We start from the raw sequence: 19997 nt of genomic DNA, 5'->3' as shown, positions 1-19997 counted from the left end.
CTATAGAACCTCATGGAACCCCTATAGGGCCCTGAAGAACCCCATAAAACCCCTATGGGATCCCATAGAACCTTATGGAATCCCTATAGAACCCTACAGAACCCCTATAGAACCCTACAGAACCCCATAGAACCCCTATAGGACCTTATGGAACATCATAAAACCCCTCTAGGCCCCTATGGAACCACCATAGAACCCTATAGAACCCCTATAGAATCCTATGGAACCCCTATAGAACCTCACAGAACCCCTATAGAAACCCATAAAACCCCTATAGGATTCCATAGAGCCCCACAGAACCCCATAGAACCCCTATAGAACCCTATGGAACCCCCATAGAACCCCATAAATCCCCTATGGGACGTTATGGAACCCCTATAGAAACCTATAGAATCCCATAAAACCCCTATAGAACCCTATGGAACCCCATAAAACCCCTATAGAACCCTATGGAACCCCATAAAACCCCTATAGAAACCTATAGGACCCCATAAAACCCCTATAGGACCTTATGGAACCCCTATAGAACCCCATAAAATCTCTATAGGACCCAACAGAACCCATAGAACCCCATAGAACCCCATAGAACCCCTATAGAATTTTATGGAACCCCTATAGAAACCTATAGAACCCTATGGAACCCCTATAGGACCACATAGAACTCCTATAGAATTTTATGGAACCCCTATAGAACCCCAGATAACCCCTATAGGACCCCCATAAAAAAATTCCTGGATCAATTTTGGGGAATTTTTGATGAATTTTGAGAATTCCTGGATCTATTTTGGGAGTTTTTAAACAAATTTTGGGGAGGTTTTTTGTCAATTTGGGAATTTCTGGATCAATTCTGGGAATTTTTGGATCCATTTTGGGACTTCCTGAATCAATTTTGGATCTCAGGATCAATTTTGGAAATTCCTGGATGAATTTTGGGCTCCCAGGACCAGCTTTGGGAATTCCTGAATCAATTTTCAGGCTTCCTGGATCAATTTTGGGAATTTCTGGATCAATTTTGGGAATTTCTGGATCAATTTCAGGAGTCTTTGGATTAATTTGGGGGATTCTTGGATGAATTTTGGATCCCAGGATGAATTTTGGGAATTTCTGGATCAATTTTGGGAATTTTTGCATCAATTTCAGGAGTTCCTGAATCAATTTTGGGACTTCTCGGATCAATTTTGGGAATTCCCGGATGAATTTTGGGGCTCTCAGGGTGAATTTTGGGGAATTTTGGACGAATTTTGGGAATTCCTGGATCAATTGTGGGAATTCCCGAATCAATTTTGGCTCTCAGGATCAATTTTGGAATTTCTGGATCAATTTTGGGACTTCTCGGATCAATTTTGGGAATTTTTGGATCAATTTTGCATCTCAGGATCAATTTAGTGAATTCTCAGATGAATTTTGGATCTCAGATAAATTTTGGGAAATTCCTGGATGGATTTTTGGGGAGTCCTGGATCAATTTTGGGGAATTTTGGATGAATTTCGGGGTCCCAGGATCAATTTTGGAAATTTCTGGATCAATTTTGGGAATTTTTGCATCGATTTTAGGAGTTCCTGAATCGATTTTGGGACTTCTCGGATGAATTTTGAAGATTCTCGGATCAATTTTGGGAGTTTTTTGATCAATTTTGGGAATTCTCAGATAAATTTTGGACCTCAGGATCAATTTTTGGGCTCCCAGGATCAATTTTGGGAATTCCTGGATCAATTTTGGAAATTTTTGGATCAATTTTGGGAGTTTTAGGATCCATTTTGGGAATTCCTGGATCAATTTTGGGACTTCTCAGATCAATTTTGAAATTCCTGGATGAATTTCGGGAACTCCTGGATCAATTTTGGAAATTTTTGGATGAAATTTTGGGGAATTTTTGACGAATTTTGGGGATTCTCGGTCAATTTTGGGGGTGAATTTCGGGATTTTTAAATTTTTTTTTTTTTTTTAATTTTCTGCCCCTCCCCCACCCCTCCCCTCCCCCCTCCCCCCAATTCCCAAAAAAAACCCGAACTCGATTTTTTGGGGGGGTGGGGGAGGGGCGATTCCCTTTATTGGCAATAAATAAGCGGGGGGGGGGGGTGGGGGAGGGGCGGAGTGGGGGAGGGGCCCCCAAATTTTTTTTTTTTTTTGGGGGGGGGGAGGGAGGGGGGTGGGGGAGGGGCCGCGAGGGATTTTTTGGGGGGGCCCCGCTGCAGGGGGCGACCCCAAAACCCCCCCGGGGCCCCTCCCCCACCCTGGGGATTTTTGGGGGGGGTGGGGGAGGGGAAATGAGGGGGGAGGGGCGTGGGAAAAGGGGGCGGGGCTTGGGGGGTGGGGGGAGGGGTCGGGTCCCCCCCCCCGCGTCACTTCCGGTGCTTCCGGGCCGGCTCGTCCGCTGTGGGGGAGGGGAGAGAGGTGACGTCATTGTGGTGACGTCATCAGGGTGACGTCATGGTGACGTCATGGTGACGTCATCACTGTGATGTCATTGCTTTTCCAGCCCCCCTCCCCCCCACCGGTGTCATTTAGGGGGGGGGGAGGGGACAGGAGGTGACAATGACAAGGAGGTGACACAGGTGACAATGAGGTGACAATGACCATGAGGTGACACCCAGGTGACAATCAGGTGACAATCAGGTGTGACAATGAGGTGACAATGACAGGGAGGTGGCACAGGTGATAATCAGGTGACAGGTGACACACAGGTGTGACACCGAGGTGACAATCAGGTGACACACAGGTGACACAGGTGACAATGACAGGGAGGTGGTACAGGTGTGACAATCATGTGACAATCAGGTGACAATGAGGTGACACTGAAGTGACACTGAGGTGACAATCAGGTGACAATGAGGTGACACTGAAGTGACACTGAGGTGACAATCAGGTGACAATGAGGTGACACTGAGGTGACAATCAGGGGACACACAGGTGACAATGACAGGGAGGTGGCACAGGTGTGACACAGGTGACAATGAGGTGACAATGACGTGACACAGGTGACACTCAGGTGACACAGACATGACACAGGTGACACCAGTGACACACAGGTGACAATGAGATGACACTGAGGTGACACAGATGATAATGAGGTGACACAGGTGACATTCAGGTGACACAGGTGACACTGAGATGACAATGAGGTGACACAGGTGACACCCAGGTGTGACAATGAGATGACAATCAGGTGACACAGGTGACTCAGGTGACACTGAGGTGATAATGACGTGACTCAGGTGAGACAGGTGACACTGAAATGACAATGACGTGACTCAGGTGACACTCAGGTGACACAGGTGACACACAAGTGACACACAGGTGACACAGGTGACAATGAGGTGACACTCAGGTGACACAGGTGACACACAGGTGACACACAGATGTGACACAGGTGACACCCAGGTGACACACAGGTGACACACAGGTGACACACAGGTGACACAGGTGACACTGAGATGACACAGGTGACACTGAGATGACAATGAGATGACACAGGTGACACAGGTGACACAGGTGACACTCAGGTGACACTCAGGTGACACACAGGTGACACAGGTGACACAGGTGACACTCAGGTGACACAGGTGACACAGGTGACACTGAGGTGACACAGATGACACACAGGTGACACAGGTGACACACAGATGACACCCAGGTGTGACACAGGTGACACAGGTGACACAGGTGACACAGATGTGACACTCAGGTGACACAGGTGACAGGTGACACAGGTGACACACAGGTGACACAGGTGACACTGAGGTGACACAGGTGACACTCAGGTGACACAGGTGACACAGGTGACACTGAGGTGACACAGGTGACACAGGTGACACAGGTGACACTGAAATGACAATGACGTGACTCAGGTGACACTCAGGTGACACAGGTGACACAGGTGACACTCAGGTGACACTGAAATGGCAATGACGTGACTCAGGTGACACAGGTGACACAGGTGACACAGGTGTCCCCTCAGTACCTGCGGGCCGCGCCGGGGCCGGGCCGGGTCACGCTGGGGACGAGAAGATGGAGATGAGAGCGGGGAGGGGACAGAGAGGGGACAGTGAGGTGACCATGAAGTGACCATGAGGTGACCATGGAGGGGACCAGGAGATGGTCAAGGGGACAGTGAGGGGACAGGGAGTGACCATGGAGGGGACAGAGAGGTGACCATGGAGGTGACCATGGAGGGGACATGGGGATGGTCAAGGGGACAGGGAGGGGACAGCGAAGCGATGGAGGTGACCACGAGGTGACCACGGAGGTGACCAGGAGATGGTCAAGGGGACAGGATGGAGATGGAGGTGACCATGAGGTGACCATGGAGGGGACAGGGAGGTGACCATGGAGGTGACCATGAGGTGACCAGGAGATGGTCAAGGGGACAGGGAGGGGACAGGCGTGGACAGGAGGTGACCATGAAGTGGTCAGGAGGGGTCAGGAGTGGACAGGAGTGACCAGGAGTGACCAGGAGGGGACAGGAGTGGCCAGGAGTGGTCAGGAGGGGACAGGAGTGGCCAGGAGGTGACCATGGAGTGACCAGGAGTGACCAGGACCCCTCACCCTCCAGGTAATTCCTGGCGATGAACTTGAGCGTCTCGTCCAGCAGGATGACCGGGAAGGAGATCTTGATGACCATCAGCCAATGGGTCAGCGACAGCGGCGTCAGCTTGAAAATCATCTGGGGACACCGGGGGACACGGCTCGGACCTCCCCCCGGGCCACCCCCGCGGCCACCAGAGTGACCACAGGGCCACCAGAGTGACCACAGGGCCACCAGAGTCCAGCCGTGGTCATTGAACCCGGTGGTCACTCAAGGCCGTGGTCCTCGAACCCGGTGGTCACCTCATCAAACCCAAGGTTAACACGATGGCCACGGCCACCAGAGTGACCCCTGTGGCCACCAAAGTGACCCCTGTGGTCACCAGAGCCCTCCCCGTGGTCATCAAACCCTCCCTGTGGTCATCAGACCCAAGGGTCACTCAAGGTCGACAGAATCATGGTGGTCACCAAGGTGAATGTCCCCATGGCCACCGACACAATGACCACTGACCCAATGACCACCAACACACTGACCACAACACAACGACCACAACTCAGTGACCACCGACCCAATGACCACCGACCCAATGACCACACCTCTATGACCACTGACCCAACATCCCCGTGACCACACCCCAATGACCATCGACCCAATGACCACACCCCAACATCCCAATGACCACAACTCAGTGACCACCAACCCAATGACCACCAACCCAATGACCACCAACTCAATGACCACCAACACACTGACCACCAACCCAATGACCATCAACCCAATGACCACAATGCAATGACCACCAACCCAATGACCACCAACCCAATGACCATCAACCCAATGATCATCAACTCAATGACCACACCCCAATGACCACCAAGCCAATGACCACCAACCCAATGACCACACCCCAATGAGCACCAACCCAATGACCACAACCCAAAGAACCACACCTCAATGACCACAAACCCAACATCCCAATGACCACAACCCAATGACCATCAACCCAATAACCACAACCCAATGATCATCAACTCAATGACCACACCCCAATGACCACCAAGCCAATGACCACACCTCAATGACCACATCCCAATGATCATTGCCTCAATGACCACAAACCCAACATCCCAATGACCATCAACCCAATGACCACAAACCCAATGTCCCAATGACCATCAACCCAATGACCACAACTCAATGACCACAACTCAGTGACCACAACTCAATGACCACCAACCCAATGGCCACCAACCCAATGACCACACCCCAATGACCACCAATCCAATGACCACCAACCCAATGACCATCAACTCAATGACCACAACCCAACGATCATTGCCTCATTGACCATTACCCAATGACCACACCCCGCTGACCACAAACCCAATGACCACCAACCCAACGTCCCAATGACCACACCCCAATGACCATCACCCCAATGACCACAAACCCAACGTCCCAATGACCACCAACTCAATGACCACAACCCAATGACCATCAACTCAATGACCACAACCCAACGATCATTGTCTCATTGACCATTACCCAATGACCACACCCCGCTGACCACCAACCCAATGACCACAAACCCAATGACCACAAACCCAATGACCACCAACTCAACATCCCAATGACCACAACCCAACGATCATTGCCTCAATGACCATTACCCAACGACCACACCCCGCTGACCACCAACCCAATGACCACAAACCCAATGTCCCAATGACCACCAACTCAATGACCACAAACCCAATGATCACCAACCCAATGACCACCAACCCAATGACCACACTCCAATGACCACCAACCCAATGACCACACACCCAATGACCACCAACCCAATGACCACCAACCCAATGACCACACACCCAGTGACCACCAACCCAATGACCACAAATGCAACATCCCAATGACCACAAGGCCACCGTCCCAATGACCACACCCCAATGACCACCAACCCAATGACCACACCCCAATGACCGCACCCCAATGAGGACCAACACAATGACCACCAACTCAATGACCACCAACTCAATGACCACCACCCCAACATCCCAATGACGACATCCTGATGACCACCAGCCCAATATCCCAATGACCATTACCCAATGACCACACCCCAATGACCACCACCCCGCCATCCCAGTGACCACGCCCCGCTGACCGCCGCCCCCAGGCCTTGCCCAGGCCGCGCCCAGGCCCCCCCAGGCCGCGGCGTTGGTGTCCCTTACGGGCAGGGGGTCGATGTAGAGGATGACGAAGTGCAGGGACATGGAGAGGCAGATGGAGCCCACGAGCCAAATGTTCACCCAGGGCGGCATCCGGGCCAGGGACTGGTTCTCGGACAGGCTGGGGACAGCGGGGTCACCCGGGGGTCACCCGGGGGTCACGGGGACAGCGGGGACAGCGGGGACATTGGGGACAATGGGGACAGCGGGGTCACTGAGGGGTCATGGGGACATTGGCGGGATTTGGGACATTGGGGGGATTGGGGACATTGAGGGACATTGGGGGGATTGGGGACGTTGAGAAGGTCACCACAGGATGAAGGGACAATGACAATGACACAGGTGAGGTGACACTGAGGTGACACAGGTGACCCAGGTGACACAGATGACCCAGGTGACACAGGTGACACACAGGTGACCCAGGTGACACGGGTGACAGTGACACACCTGTTGAGCGCGTTGCACATCTCGATGGTCACCACGATGACCAGTGGTGACCACGACAATGACAATGACCACAACAACAATGACCACAATGACACAGGTGAGGTGACACTGAGGTGACACAGGTGACACAGGTGACACACACAGGTGACAGAGGTGACACACCTGTTGAGCGCGTTGCACATCTCGATGGTCACCAGCACCGACAGCGCCATCGTCATCGGCACCGGCGACTCGAAGATGTCGCAGTCGAGCCCCTCGAACTCCACGTTGTGCTCGGAGCACTGCATGAAGTGGGTCTGGGGGCGGGGGGGACAGCTGGTCACACCTGGGGACACACCTGGGGACACCTGGGGACACCTGGGGACACCTGGGGACACCTGGGGACACTTTGGGGCCGTTTTGGGGCCGTTTCGGTGACATTTTGGGTCAATTTTTTGACATTCTGTGACATTTGGTGACGTTTCGGGACATTTGGTAACCCCTTGGTGACATTTGGGGACACTGGAGACACTTTAGTGACACTTAGGGACACTCAGGGACACTTTGGGGACACTTGGGGACACTCTTGTGACATTTTGGGGCCATTTCGGTGCCATTTTGGGTCAATTTTTTGACATTTGGGGACATTCAGTGACATTTTGGTGACATTTGGTAACATCTGGTGACATCTGGTGACATTTGGTGACCCCTTGGTGCCATTTGGGGACACTTGGGGGACATTTGAGGCCATTTCGGTGACATTTGGGGACATTTTGGGGCCATTTTGGGTCAATTTTTTGACATTTGGTGACATTTTGGGACATTTGGTGACCCCTTGGTGCCATTTGAGGACACTTGGGGACACTTCAGTGACACCTGGGGACACTTTGGGGACACTTGGTGACATTTGAGGCCGTTCTGGTGACATTTTGGTGACATTTTGGGACATTTGGAGCCATTTTGGTGCCATTTGGGGACACTCTGGTGACCCCTGGTGACACCTGGTGACCCCTGGTGACACTTGAGGACACTTGGGGACACTTCAGTGACACTTGGGGACACTTTGGTGACCTCTTGGTGCCATTTTGTGACACTTTGAGGCCATTTCGGTGCCATTTGAGGACACTTGGGGACACTTTAGTGACCCCTGGTGACCTTGGTGACCCCTGGTGACCCTTGGGGACACCTGGTGACCCTTGGTGACCCTTGGTGACCCTTGGGGACCCTTGGGGACACTCACCAGCTGGTGGTAGGTGACGCTGGGCCCGTCCTCGGCGAACAGGAACCACCAGGCGGCCGCACCCACGGTGGCGGCGCCGACGTAACCTGGGGGGGACACGCGGGGTTGGGGACACCTGGGGACACACCTGGGACAGGTGGGGGACACCTGGGACAGCTGGGGACATTCCAGGAACACCTGGGATAGCTGGGGACACCTGGAACACCTGAGGACACCTGGGGACACGCCTGGGACAGGTGAGTGACACCTGGGGACACCTGGGACAGGTGGGGGCACTCCAGGAACACCTGGGGACAGCTGGGGACAGGTGGGGACACCTGGGACAGGTGGGGAGAGCTGGGGACAGCTGGGATACCTTGGGGACACACCTGCGGACACCTGGGACAGCTGGGGACACCTGGGACAGGTGGGGACACACCTGAGGACACCTGGAACACACCTGGAATGGCTTGGGGACACCTGGGGACAGCTGGGGCAGTTGGGAACAGCTGGGGACACCTGGGGATACCTGGGACAGGTGAGTGACACCTGGGACAGGTGAGTGACACCTGGGGACACCTGGGATACCTTGGGGACACCTGGGGACACACCTGGGGACAGCTGGGGACACTCCAGGGACACCTGGAGACAGGTGGGTGACACCTGGGGACAGCTGGGGGCACCTGGGACAAGTGGAGACACCTGGGGATGCCTGAGGACATTTTGGGGACACCTGGGACAGGTGAGAGACACACCTGGGGACAATCTGGGGACAACCAGGTGTATCCCAGGTGTGCCCAGGTGCGCTCACCTCCGATGGCCAGGTAGCGGAAGAAGAGCCAGCCGCTGATGAGCGGCTCCTTGGGGCTCTGGGGCGGTTTGTCCATGATGTCCAGGTGTGCCCAAACCCCCCCAGGTGTGCCCAGGTGACCCCAAATCCCACTCAGGTGTATCCAGGTGTGCCCAGGTGTGCCCAGGTGTGCCCAGGTGTGCCCAGGTGACCCCAAACCCCCCCAGGTGTGTCCAGGTGTGCCCAGGTGTATCCAGGTGTGTCCCAATGGATCCCAGGTGTACCCAGGTGTATCCCAGGTGTATCCCAGGTGTGCCCAGGTGTGCCCAGGTGTGCCCAGGTGACCTCAAACCCCACTCAGGTGTACCCAGGTGTGCTCAGGTGTATCCCAGGTGTATCCCAGGTGTGCCCAGGTGTGTCCAGGTGACCTGAAACTCCATTCAGGTGAGCTCAGGTGTATCCTAGGTGTGCCTAAACCCCCTCAGGTGTATCCAGGTGTATCCCAGGTGTTCCCAGGTGCCCCCAGGCGCCCCCAGGTGCGCTCACCTCCGATGGCCAGGTAGCGGAAGAAGAGCCAGCCGCTGATGAGCGGCTCCTTGGGGCTCCGCGGCGGTTTGTCCATGATGTCCAGGTGTGCCCAAACCCCCCCAGGTGTGCCCAGGTGACCCCAAATCCCACTCAGGTGTATCCCAGGTGTATCCCAATGGATCCCAGGTGTTCCCAGGTGTATCCCAGGTGTGCTCAGGTGTATCCCAGGCATACCCAGGTGTGCCCAGGTGACCTCAAACCCCACTCAGGTGTACCCCAGGTGTGTCCAGGTGACCTGAAACTCCATTCAGGTGAGCTCAGGTGTATCCCAGGTGTGCCCAAACCCCCTCAGGTGTATCCAGGTGTATCCCAGGTGACCTCAAACCCCACTCAGGTGAGCTCAGGTGTATCCCAATGGATCCCAGGTGTATCCCAGGTGTGCCCAGGTGTGCCCAGGTGTATCCCAGGTGAGTCCAGGTGACCCCAAACCCCACTCAGGTGTATCCCAGGTGCCCCCAGGTGTGCCCAGGTGTATCCCAGGTGTATCCCAATGAATCCCAGGTGTGCCCAGGTGCCCCCAGGTGCTCTCAGGTGCGCTCACCTCCGATGGCCAGGTAGCGGAAGAAGAGCCAGCCGCTGATGAGCGGCTCCTTGGGGCTCCGCGGCGGTTTGTCCATGATGTCCAGGTCCGGCGGGTTGAAGCCCAGCGCCGTGGCCGGCAGCCCGTCCGTCACCAGGTTCACCCAGAGCAGCTGCACCGGGATCAGCGCCTCGGGCAGCCCCAGCGCCGCCGTCAGGAAGATACTGGGAGGGCGGGGAGCGCGGGGTCAGGGACTGGGAGGGACTGGGACGGACTGGGAGGGGATTGGAGTGGATTCAGATGGACTGGGAAGAGACTGGGATAGACTGGGATGGACTGGGAGGGACTGGGAAGAGACTGGGAGGGAGTGCGATGGGACTGGGAGGGACTGGGATGGACTGGGAGGGGATTGGAATGAACTGGGATGGGATTGGGAGGGAACTGGGAGGGACTGGGAGGGGATTGGAGTGGGATTGGGATGGACTGGGATTGACTGGGATGGAACTGGGAGGGACTGGGAGGGACTGGGAGGGGATTGGAGTGCACTGGGATAGACTGGGAGGGGATTGGAATGGATTCAGATGGACTGGGAAGAGACTGGGATTGACTGGGATGGACTGGGAGGGACTGGGAGGGACTGGGAGGGGATTGGAGGGGATTGGAGTGGGATTGAGATGCATTCACATGGACTGGGATGGACTGGGATGGACTGGGATGGAACTGGGAGGGACTTGGATGGGATTGGAATGGATTCAGATGGACTGAGAAGAGACTGGGATGGAACTGGGATGGAGTGGGAGGGACTGGGAAGAGACTGGGAGAAACTGGGACGGACTGGGATGTGATTGGGAGGGGATTGGGAGGGGATTTGGATGGACTGGGAGGGACTGGGAGGGACTGGGATGGGACTGGGATGGACTGGGAGGGACTGGGAGGAACTGGGATGGACTGGGATGGACTGGGATAAATTGGGAGGGGTTAGGAATGGACTGGGATGGACTGGGATGGACTGGGATGGACTGGGATGGACTGGGATGGGATTGGAATGGAATCAAGAGACACTGGGATGGACTGGGATAAATTGGGAGGGGTTAGGAATGGACTGGGATGGACTGGGATGGACTGGGACGAACTGGGATGGACTGGGATGGACTTGGAAGAGACTGGGAGGGGATTGGAATGGACTGGGATGGGACAGAGAGAAACTGGTATGAACTCAGATGGACTGGGCTAAACTGGGCCAAACTGGGACAAACTGGGACAAAACCCCCGAGCACATCAGATCCAAAAATCTTTGGGCAATTTTCCAGTCCAAACCAGTCCAAACCAGTCCAAACCAGTGCAAACCAGTGCAAACCAGTCCAAACCAGTGCAAACCAGTGCAAACCAACCCGAACCAATCCAAACCAGTCCAAACCAGTCTGAACCAGTCCAAACCAGTCCAAACCAGTCCAAACCAGTCCAAACCAGTCCAAACCAGTCTCACCAGACCACCTCCCCGACGTTGGAGGAGATGAGGTAGCGGATGAACTGCTTCATGTTGTTGTAGATGGCGCGCCCCTCCTCCACCGCGGCCACGATGGTGGAGAAGTTGTCGTCGGCCAGGACCATCTCCGAGGCCGTCTTGGCCACCGCGGTGCCCGAGCCCATGGCGATGCCGATCTCGGCTTTCTTCAGCGCCGGCGCGTCGTTCACGCCGTCGCCGGTCTGGGGAGACGAAATTGAGTCAAAGTTTGGGGGTGGGAGACGAAATTACGGCAAAATTTGGGGGTGGGATATTGAAATTGCATTAAGATTTGGTGGTGGGGCATCAAAAAAGTCAAAATTTGGTGGTGGGACATCGAAATTGGGGCGAAATTTGGTGGTGGGACACCAAAAAAAGTCAAAATTTGGTGCTGGGATATCGAAGTTGCGTTAAAATCTGGTGGTGGGACCCAAAAAAGTCAAAAGTTGGTGGTGGAACTCCAAAATTTAATGGAATTGGTGATGGAACTCCAAAATGACATCAAAATTTGGTGGTGGGACCCAAAATTATGTTAAAATTTGGTGGTGGAACATCAAAATTGGGGCGAAATTTGGTGGTGGAACTCAAAACGAAATGGGATTGGTGATAGAACTCCAAAATTTAATGGATTGGTGGTGGTACCCCAAAAAAGTCAAAATTTGGTGGTGGGATCCAAAATCACGTCAAAATCTGGTGGTGGAACATCAAAATTATGTTCAAAGTTCATGGTGGGACCCCAAAACTAAATGGGATTGGCGGTGGGACTCCAAAAAAGTCAAAATTTGGTGGTGGGACATCGAAATTGGGGCAAAATTTGGTGGTGGAACTCAAAACTAAATGGGATTGATGATGGAACTCCAAAATGACATCAAAATTTGGTGGTGGGAACCCAAAAAAGTCAAAATTCAGTGGTGGGACACTGAAATTGCATTAAAATTTGGTGGTGGGACCCAAAAAGAGTCAAAAGTTGGTGGTGGGAGCCCAAAACCAAATGGGATTCGTGGTGGGACCAAAAAAAGTAAAAATTTGGTGATGGGAACCCAAAATCACATCAAAATTCGGTGGTGGGAGCCAAAAAAGTCAAAATTTGGTGGTGGAACTCCAAAATTTAATGGGATTGGTGGTGGGACCCCAAAAAAGTCCAAATTCAGTAGTGGGAACCCAAAATCACATCAAAATTTGGTGGTGGGAGCCAAAATTGTGTTAAAATTTGGTGGGACATCGAAATTGGGGCGAAATTTGGTGGTGGGACCCCAAAACTGCCTCAAGTGAGGATGGTGGATCCCCAAACCCCAAAAACCAACCCAAACCCCCATAAATCCATCATGGACCCCAAAATCCCCCCAAACCCCCTCACCATGGCGGTGATCTCATCGAAGGACTGCAGGAACTCCACGATCTTGGAACCCCAAATCCCCAAAATCCCCAAAATCCAACCTCAAAACTCCAAAAATCAACCCCAAAAAGCCAAAAACCAACCCCAAAACCACCATAAATCCATCGTGGACCCCAAAACCCAACCCCAAACCCCATTTCCCCCTCACCATGGCGGTGATCTCATCGAAGGACTGCAGGAACTCCACAATCTTGGAACCCCAAATCCACCAAACCCCAAAATCCCCCAAATCCAACCTCAAAACTCCAAAACTCCAACCCCAAACCCTCTTAAACCCATGATGGAACCCCAAAATACCCAAAATCAACCCCCAAAACCCCATAAAATCTCCCAAAACCCAACCCCAAAATCCCCCCCAAACCCCCTCACCATGGCGGTGATCTCATCAAAGGACTGCAGGAACTCCACGATCTTGGAACCCCAAATCCATCAACCCCCAAAATCCCCAAAAACCAACCCCAAACACCCAAAAACCAACCCCAAACCCCTCTCAAACCCATCATGGAACCCCAAAAAACCCCAAAATCCAACCCCAAAACCCCCAAAACCCAACCCCAAACCCCCATAAATCCATCATGGACCCCAAAAATCAACCCAAACCCCCTCACCATGGCGGTGATCTCATCGAAGGACTGCAGGAACTCCACGATCTTGGAACCCCAAAACCCCAAAACCACCAACCCCAAAACCCCAAAAAACCCCAAAACCAACCCCAAAACCCCCAAAAATCAAAACAACCAACCCCAAAACCCCAAAATCCAACCCCAAAACCCCAAAACCCAACCCCAAAACCCCATTTCCCCCTCACCATGGCGGTGATCTCATCGAAGGACTGCAGGAACTCCACGATCTTGGACTTGTGCGTGGGCTCGACGCGGGCGAAGCAGCAGGCGCGCCGGCACGCCTCGCGCTGCTCCGACAGCGGCAGGTCGTCGAACTCGCGGCCCGTGTAGGCCTTGCCCGACACCTCCTCGTCCTCGCCGAAGATGCCGATGCGGCGGCAGATGGCGATGGCCGTGCCCTTGTTGTCGCCGGTGATCATGATGACGCGGATGCCGGCGTCGCGGCACAGCCGGATGGAGCCCATCACCTCCTTGCGCGGCGGGTCCAGCATGCCCACGCAGCCCACGAAGGTCAGGTCGGTCTGCGGGGGCGTGAGATGGTAAAAATGGGGTGGGGGGACGTAAAATGGTGGTTGTGAACCTCAAATCCTTTAAAAATCTGTGGTGGGACCCCAAAATGACGTCCGCGGGTCCCAAAAAGTCAAAATTTCATGGTGGGATCGCAAAAAGTCAAGAATCCGTGGTGGGACCCCAAAATTATATCCATCAACCCCTAAATACTCAAAAATCTGTGGTGGAACCCCAAAATTACGTCCATCAACCCTAAATACTCAAAATTATCTTGTGGGACCCCAAAATGGAGTACACAAATCCCAAAAAGTCAAAATTTTGTGGTGGGAACCCAAAATGATGTCCCTGAACCCCTAAATACTCAGAAATCTGTGGTGGGACCCCAAAATGACGTCCAGTAATCCCAAATCCTTCAAAATTCCATGGTGGAACCTCAAAATTACGTCCATCAACCCCTAAATACTCAAAATTCTCTTGTGGGACCCCAAAATGGTGTCCATGAACCCCTAAATACTCAAATATCCATGATGGAACCACAAATATTCAAAAATCCGTGGTGGGACCCCAAAATTATGTCCACCAACTCCAAATCCTTCAAAAATCTGTGGTGGGACCCCAAAATTACATCCATGACCTCAAACCACCCAAATTTGATCTCCCACCACCCAAAACCCAACTTCAACTCTTTCCCAAGACCCAAAACCACCCCAATTTTATCTCCCACCACCCAAATTTGATCTCCCATCCCCAAATTTCATCTCCCGCCACCCAAAATCAACGTCCCACCACCCAAATTTGAGTTCCCATCTCCATAATTTTATCTCCCACCACCCAAAACCCAACTTCAACCCTTTCTGAAGACCCCAAACTTCCAAAATTCCACCTCCCACCACCCAAAATCAACGTCCCACCACCCAAAATCAACATCCCACCACCCAAATTTTATGTCCCACCACCCCAAACCCAACTTTAACTCCTTCTGAAGACCCCAAACCTCCAAAATTTGAGTTCCCATCCCCAAATTCCATCTCCCATCCCCAAAATCAACGTCCCACCACCCAAAAACCGAACTTTAACCCTTTCTGAAGACCCCAAACTTCCAAAATTTTATCTCCCACCACCCAAAACCCAACTTCAACTCTTTCCCAAGACCTGAAACCACCCAAATTCCACCTCCCACCACTCAAAACCCAACTTTCAAAGACCTCAAATCACCCAAATTTCATCTCCCACCACCCAAATTCTGCCTCCCACACCCTCAGACCACCGACCTCGTACTCGGCGAACTTGGAGGAGTCCTCGAGCGCCATCTCCTCCTTCTTGGGCGGCGTGTCGCGCGTGGCCAGCGCCAGGCAGCGCAGCGTGTCCCGGCCCGTGCCCCACTCGCGGATCACCGCCTGGATCTTGTCCTTGACCGCCGGCGTCAGCGGCACCCGCGCCGTGCCCACCCGCACGTAGCTGCAGCGGTCGATGACGCCCTCGGGGGCGCCCTGCGGGTGACACGGGGGTGGTGGCACTTGGGGACATTCGGGGACATTCGGGGACATGGCTATGGGGTGGTGGGATGTGGTTGTGGGGTGGTGGGGACAGGATGGTGGCACTTGGGGACACGGTTATGGGGTGGTGGGATGGAGCTGCAGCGGTCGATGACGCCCTCGGGGGCGCCCTGCGGGTGACACGGGGTTGGGGACATTTGGGGACACTTGGGGACATCGCTATGGGGTGGTGGGACACAGGTTTGGGGTGATGAGATCCGGGTTTGAGAAGGTTTGGGGTGGTGGGACAGGTAGGGATGGGGTTGGTGACGCTCTCTGGGGTGTCCTGAGGGTGACACGGGGGTGACAGGGGGGTGGTGGCACTTGGGGACACTCAGGGACACTTGGGGACACTTGGGGACATGGCTATGGGGTGGTGGGATGTGGTTGTGGGGTGGTGGGGACAGGATGGTGGCACTTGGGGACACGGTTATGGGGTGCTGGGACAGGTGGGGATGGGGTCGGTGACACTCTCTGGGGTGTCCTGGGGGTGACACGGGGGTTGGTGGCACTTGGGGACACTCGGGGACATTGATATGGGGTGGTGGGACACAGGTTTGAGAAGGTTTGTGGTGGTGGGACAGGTGAGGTGTCCCAGGTGAGGTGACACAGGTGACCCAAGTGACACAGGTGAGACTGTTGACATCACACAGGTGACACACAGGTAACCCAGGTGAGGTGACCCAGGTGACCCAGGTGACACAGGTGACATCACCCAGGTGTCCCAGGTAACACAGGTGACACAGGTGAGGTGACAGGTGACACAGGTGAGGGGACACAGGTGACCCAGGTGACACAAGACACACAGGTGACACAGGTCACCCAGGCGACATCACCCAGGTGACACAGGTGACACAGGTGACACACATGACATCACCCAGGTGTCCCAGGTGACACAAGACACACAGGTGACCCAGGTGATGCTGATGGCATCACCCAGGTGTCCCAGATGACATCACTCAGGTGACCCAGGTGACACAGGTGACACAGGTGAGGGGACACAGGTGTCCCAAGTGACACAGGTGAGGTGACCCAGGTGACACAGGTGAGACTGTTGACATCACACAGGTGACACACAGGTGACCCAGGTGAGGTGACCCAGGTGACCCAGGTGACACTGATGACATCACCCAGGTGCCCTAGGTGACCCAGGTGACACAGGTGACATCACCCAGGTGTCCCAGGTAACACAGGTGACACAGGTGAGGGGACACAGGTGGCGCAGGTGACACCAGACACACAGGTGACCCAGGTGACCCAGGTGACATCACCCAGGTGACCCAGGTGACACAGGTGACACAGGTGAGGGGACACAGGTGACACAGCTGACCCAAGTCACCCAGGCGACATCACCCAGGTGTCCCAGGTGACACAAGACACACAGGTGACCCAGGCGATGCTGATGGCATCACCCAGGTGTCCCAGGTGACATCACCCAGGTGACCCAGGTAACACAGGTGACACAGGTGAGGGGACACAGGTGTCCCAAGTGACACAGGTGAGGTGACCCAGGTGACACAGGTGACACAGGTGAGACTGTTGACATCACACAGGTGACACCCAGGTGACCCAGGTGACATCACCCAGGTGACCCAGGTGTCCCAGGTGACCCAGGTGACCCAGGTGACATCACCCAGGTGTCCCAGGTGACCCAGGTGACCCAGGTGACCCAGGTGACACTGATGACATCACACAGGTGTCCCAGGTGACCCAGGTGACCCAGGTGACATCACCCAGATGTCCCAGGTGTCCCACCTTGACGAACATCTTGTTTCCCACGGCGGCGCGTGAGGCCTTGGCCGGGGAGCAGTAAACAGACATGGACTTGCGGTCCCGGGAGAACTCGAGCGTGAACTCCTTCTTCATCAGCTGCTTGATCACCTGGGACAGGTAAGGGACAGGTGAGACAGGTGAGACAGGTGAGACAGGTGAGACTGGACAGGTGAGACTGGACAGGTGAGACAGGTGAGAGATCAGGGACAGGTGTGGGACTCCAGTGTGAACTCCTTCTTCATCAGCTGCTTGATCACCTGGGACAGGTGAGAGAGACAGGTGAGACAGGTGAGACAGGTGAGATTGAACAGGTGAGATATGGACAGGTGAGACAGATGTGACACAGGTGTGGGACTCGAGCGTGAACTCCTTCTTCATCAGCTGCTTGATCACCTGGGACAGGTGAGACAGACAGGTGAGAGAGACAGGTGAGATTGGACAGGTGAGAGATGGACAGGTGAGATATGGACAGGTGAGACAGGTGAGATATGGACAGGTGAGACAGACAGGTGTGAAACAGGTGTGGGACTCCAGTGTGAACTCCTTCTTCATCAGCTGCTTGATCACCTGGGACAGGTGAGATACAGACAGGTGAGACAGGTGAGACAGGTGAGATACAGACAGGTGAGACAGGTGAGACAGGTGTGACACAGGTGTGACACCAGGGACAGGTGTGGAACTCGAGTGTGAACTCCTTCTTCATCAGCTGCTTGATCGCCTGGGACAGGTAAGGGACAGGTGAGAGATGGACAGGTGAGACACAGGTGTGACACAGGTGTGACACAGGTGTGACACCAGGGACAGGTGTGGAACTCCAACGTGAACTCCTTCTTCATCAGCTGCTTGATCACCTGCACAGGTGAGATACGGACAGGTGAGATATGGACAGGTGTGACACAGGTGAGATTGGACAGGTGTGACAGACAGGTGTGAGACAGGTGAGACAGGTGTGAGATCAGGGACAGGTGTGGAACTCCAGCGTGAACTCCTTCTTCATCAGCTGCTTGATCACTTGCGACAGGTGAGACAGGTATGATACAGGTGACACTCAGGTGACACCCAGGTGACACTCACGGCGTTGCAGGCGTTGGCGCGCTCCACCTTGGACAGGTTGGGGGGACATTGGGACAGGTGACAGGTGTGACAGGTGTGACACAGGTGACACTCAGGTGACACTCAGGTGACACTCAGGTGACACACAGGTGACACTCAGGTGACACTCAGGTGACACAGCTGACACTCAGGTGACACTCAGGTGACACCCAGGTGACACTGAGGTGACACTCACGGCGTTGCAGGCGTTGGCGCGCTCCACCTTGGACAGGTTCCTGACGTCGGTGTTGAACACGTTCATCTTCTCCACCAGGCAGGTGAGCGCCGTCTCCGTGGCCTCGCCCACCTTCTCGTACACACCTTTGGCCTGGGGACAGGTGAGAGGGGACAGGTGTGACACAGGTGTGACACAGGGAACAGGTGGCACACAGGTGACACAGGGGACAGGTGACAGGTGACACAGGTGACACACAGGACAGGTGAGCGCCGTCTCGGTGGCCTCGCCCACCTTCTCGTACACACCTTTGGCCTGGGGGGACAGGTGTGACACAGGTGTGACACAGGGAACAGGTGGCACACAGGTGACACAGGGGACAGGTGACAGGTGACACAGGTGACACACAGGACAGGTGAGCGCCGTCTCCGTGGCCTCGCCCACCTTCTCGTACACACCTTTGGCCTGGGGACAGGGGACATTGGGGACAGGTGACACAGGTGAGACAAGTGACATTGGGGACAGGTGACACAGGTGACAGGTGATACAGGGAACAGGTGACACAGGTGACACACAGGACAGGTGAGCGCCGTCTCCGTGGCCTCGCCCACCTTCTCGTACACACCTTTGGCCTGGGGACAGGTGAGAGGGGACAGGTGAGACAGGTGACACAGGGGACAGCACCGTCACCTCGTTGTGGCTGACACAGGTGACACAGGTGACCCAGGGCACAGGTGACACACAGATGACACACAGGTGTGACACAGGTGACAGGTGACACTGAGGTGACACTGAGGTGACACAGGTGGCACTGTCACCTCGTTGTAGTCCAGCGAGGAGTCGTTGCAGAGCGTGCAGGTGACACACAGGTGACACACACAGGTGACAGGTGACACACAGGTGACACAGGTGACACACAGGTGACACAGGTGACACAGGTGACATTGGGGACATTGGTGTCACCTCGTTGTAGTCCAGCGAGGAGTCGTTGCAGAGGACGCAGGTGACACACAGTGACATAGGTGACACACAGATGACACACAGGTGATACACAGGTGACAGGTGACACACACAGGTGACACAGGTGACA

The 19997-nt window shown here is 54.5% G+C and overlaps 1 protein-coding gene across 1 annotated transcript in view; it reads right to left on the bottom strand.

The window, feature by feature from the left end:
* Positions 1-2342: 2342 nt before the first annotated feature.
* Positions 2343-19997, bottom strand: part of LOC117010240 (sarcoplasmic/endoplasmic reticulum calcium ATPase 1-like) — an 18958-nt gene continuing 1303 nt past the window's right edge. Inside the window, exons 2-15 of the mRNA XM_033084533.1 lie at positions 19483-19539; positions 19316-19372; positions 19166-19222; positions 18929-19060; positions 17623-17748; positions 15604-15822; positions 14008-14343; positions 11786-12006; positions 10321-10523; positions 8423-8508; positions 7366-7499; positions 6760-6877; positions 4546-4663; positions 2343-2374 (exon numbers count right to left, since the gene is read on the bottom strand). Of these exons, the coding sequence (XP_032940424.1) occupies positions 2343-2374; positions 4546-4663; positions 6760-6877; positions 7366-7499; positions 8423-8508; positions 10321-10523; positions 11786-12006; positions 14008-14343; positions 15604-15822; positions 17623-17748; positions 18929-19060; positions 19166-19222; positions 19316-19372; positions 19483-19539 (1896 nt within the window). The remainder of the gene's footprint in view (positions 2375-4545; positions 4664-6759; positions 6878-7365; positions 7500-8422; positions 8509-10320; positions 10524-11785; positions 12007-14007; positions 14344-15603; positions 15823-17622; positions 17749-18928; positions 19061-19165; positions 19223-19315; positions 19373-19482; positions 19540-19997) is intronic.

The sequence above is a fragment of the Catharus ustulatus genome, chromosome 40 (assembly GCF_009819885.2).
Source record: "Catharus ustulatus isolate bCatUst1 chromosome 40, bCatUst1.pri.v2, whole genome shotgun sequence".
NCBI classification, from domain to species: domain Eukaryota; kingdom Metazoa; phylum Chordata; class Aves; order Passeriformes; family Turdidae; genus Catharus; species Catharus ustulatus.
Note: the sequence above shows the minus strand (reverse complement) of the source record. Positions and strands in the feature narration are given on the sequence as shown.